Raw genomic sequence first — 2,376 nt, 5'->3', positions numbered from 1 at the left:
ATTTCAAGAACACATGTTAAGAATAAAACTGGAGTTGCTGACACGTGACGGTATTTAGGTGTGTCCGGCGAATAATTTTTTATTTTTTATTAAGACATAGTTGGACACAATAGACATACATGTCTGACGATTATTGACGAGTGTCGTATCCCACGCAGACACGACAATTCAGCGAAGTGTCCGGATTTCATAGCTCTACACTAAAACCAACACTGATGCTGCTGCTGCCACTATCACCACCTTCTCTTTCCCACGATCATAACCACCACTGCCACCATCAATCTCCCCTCTGCTCAACCACCATCATCATAATCATCATTATCTGATCAACAATCCAGTGCCGAACCTTGTTGGTCGTCCAAGTTCTAAATCCACCACTCTCCCACACGCCCTTTCCCTCTTCAACCGCCACCATCTCTCACATCCTTACTGCTTGCCAAACCAACTTCTCAAAAGCTCTCTCATCACATTCCTCCCTCTTCCACGAGCTCACACATCAGTCCCCAACCCCTAACACCTTCTCCTTCGGAAAGAAGAGGCACTCTTCATGTAAAGAAATGTGTCTTCTTAGCCTCTTTTGAAGGCTTAGAACACGCTTCTTCACAGGCTCATCAAGACCAAGAGCTTTCATTTAGTGTGGAATACCTAAAACATTTCCAACCTTCTAAAGTCTTCCCTTTTCATTCCCTCACAACTAGCGATCACGCCCTAAAATAATTATGTAGCAAACTACAATTGAATCAAAATATTGCTGAAATACCAACAGAAATTAAATACCTCAATGCTATCTCCTGCAATAAGCTCTTCATTGTGCATTGCTCGGTGAAGCTCCGAAGTGCTGTAGTAGCTTGCACTCATTTGCATTGGTGGAGAGCTACCATACCTAGAAGCATATATACCAAAACCATTTTTATTTTTGAATGTTGCCCATCTAACATCTGCCCTACCGGAACTTTCCCCTGGAACAACATACGGAACATGCAAGTCACTAACATTCGACTCATATATCGCAACCTGTGCAGAAGCCTTTCGATCTGGATAACACTCAAATGGCCCTCTGCCATACCAAGTCACTTGATCAAACGATTTTTCCACATTGAATTCTACTCCCACACGTGGCAAAGGAGGAAGATCCAGGTTTGGTTTAACACTGCATTCCACAATGACATCGCCAGAAGCATGAATTGAATATTTTATATCCGTTGTGAATAAAACCTTTGACTTGTCTTGCCTGGAAACACCAAGAAAAACAACCAATATTTGAACCGAGCTGTTAGTTGTATTCTGGAGGGAACAGCTTTCAGTAACAAAGTGGAGGCTGTCGATTCCAGCATCTTTCCATTTAGACAAATAACTAGCTGGTCCTCCGCCTTTATCGTTATCAGTAGGAGCTCTCCAGAAACATGGATATATACCTTTACTGAGAACATCAACTCCTTTGACCTAGCATTATATATCAACATAATATTAGAATGAATATTTAGTAAAGAAACAAAAATAACTGAACAGAAAACTGCAAAAATTGAAAATCAAAGACATCATGAACTTTCTACAAATCGTTGATAAAGAATAGAAACATGATAATTTTTGCTTTTCAAATATAACTGATTGAAAACTGCTTAGAAATAAGATCTTATTAGAAAAAATGAGAACAAAACAAAGTGCACTAGGGGCAATTACTAATTACAACTTAACATCAAGATCATACCAAAACTAAAACAAAAATGTCACAGAATATGAAAACCATATGAACAAAGACACCTGAAATGCAAGAGGTCATTTCATTCTCAATCTCTTTGAAAACTAGAGAAACTGTAAACAACCTTTAGATCATATCCCAATACAAAAGCAAATTTTTGGGAAAAGCAATGTCCCAAAGTCTAGCAAATTAATTAAGGTGGAACATTGTTAGAAACCCAAACAGCAGAGTAGTGGAAGGGCAGAAAGGGAGTATCCTTCCTCTGGAATTTACATATCATAGCAGGAAGAAAAATAACTAATTGAGGGAGTGGGGACCGAGCTTTTAGGGAATCTGTTAGAAGGAATGAGTGATATAAATAGAAAAAGGGAAATGCATTTGTATTGAGGAAAGTAGTGGATAGAATTAGTAAGAGTCTTGGCCTCTTGAAAGCCAAGTTATACTTTACACATATTACTCATACATCACACTTGAATATACTCTTAGACCCAGGAATATCACACTGATATCCTTGGCTGCAACATTCCCATATTTCTATTTTATTCTATTCTATTTCTCTCTTCTCTTCTGTTCTAGCTCTTTCTACCTTCATCCCTTTCTCTATTCTACTAGAGTGAGACCCGTGCGATGCGCAGAGAGATAAATTAATTATAGTATATAGTATATTCTAATAAGTG

The 2,376-nt window shown here is 38.5% G+C and overlaps 1 protein-coding gene across 2 annotated transcripts in view; it reads right to left on the bottom strand.

Moving 5' to 3' along the window:
- The window catches only part of LOC107612827 (beta-galactosidase), an 18,282-nt gene that overhangs the window by 1,075 nt on the left and 14,831 nt on the right, over positions 1-2,376 (bottom strand). For both annotated transcript variants that reach the window (XM_016314580.2, XM_016314581.2), the window contains one exon: positions 778-1,443. In XM_016314580.2, the coding sequence (XP_016170066.1) occupies positions 778-1,443 (666 nt within the window). The remainder of the gene's footprint in view (positions 1-777; positions 1,444-2,376) is intronic.

This window comes from Arachis ipaensis, chromosome B08, assembly GCF_000816755.2.
Source record: "Arachis ipaensis cultivar K30076 chromosome B08, Araip1.1, whole genome shotgun sequence".
NCBI lineage: Eukaryota > Viridiplantae > Streptophyta > Magnoliopsida > Fabales > Fabaceae > Arachis > Arachis ipaensis.
The sequence above is the reverse complement of the archived record's forward strand: the minus strand, read 5'-3'. Positions and strand labels throughout refer to the sequence as shown.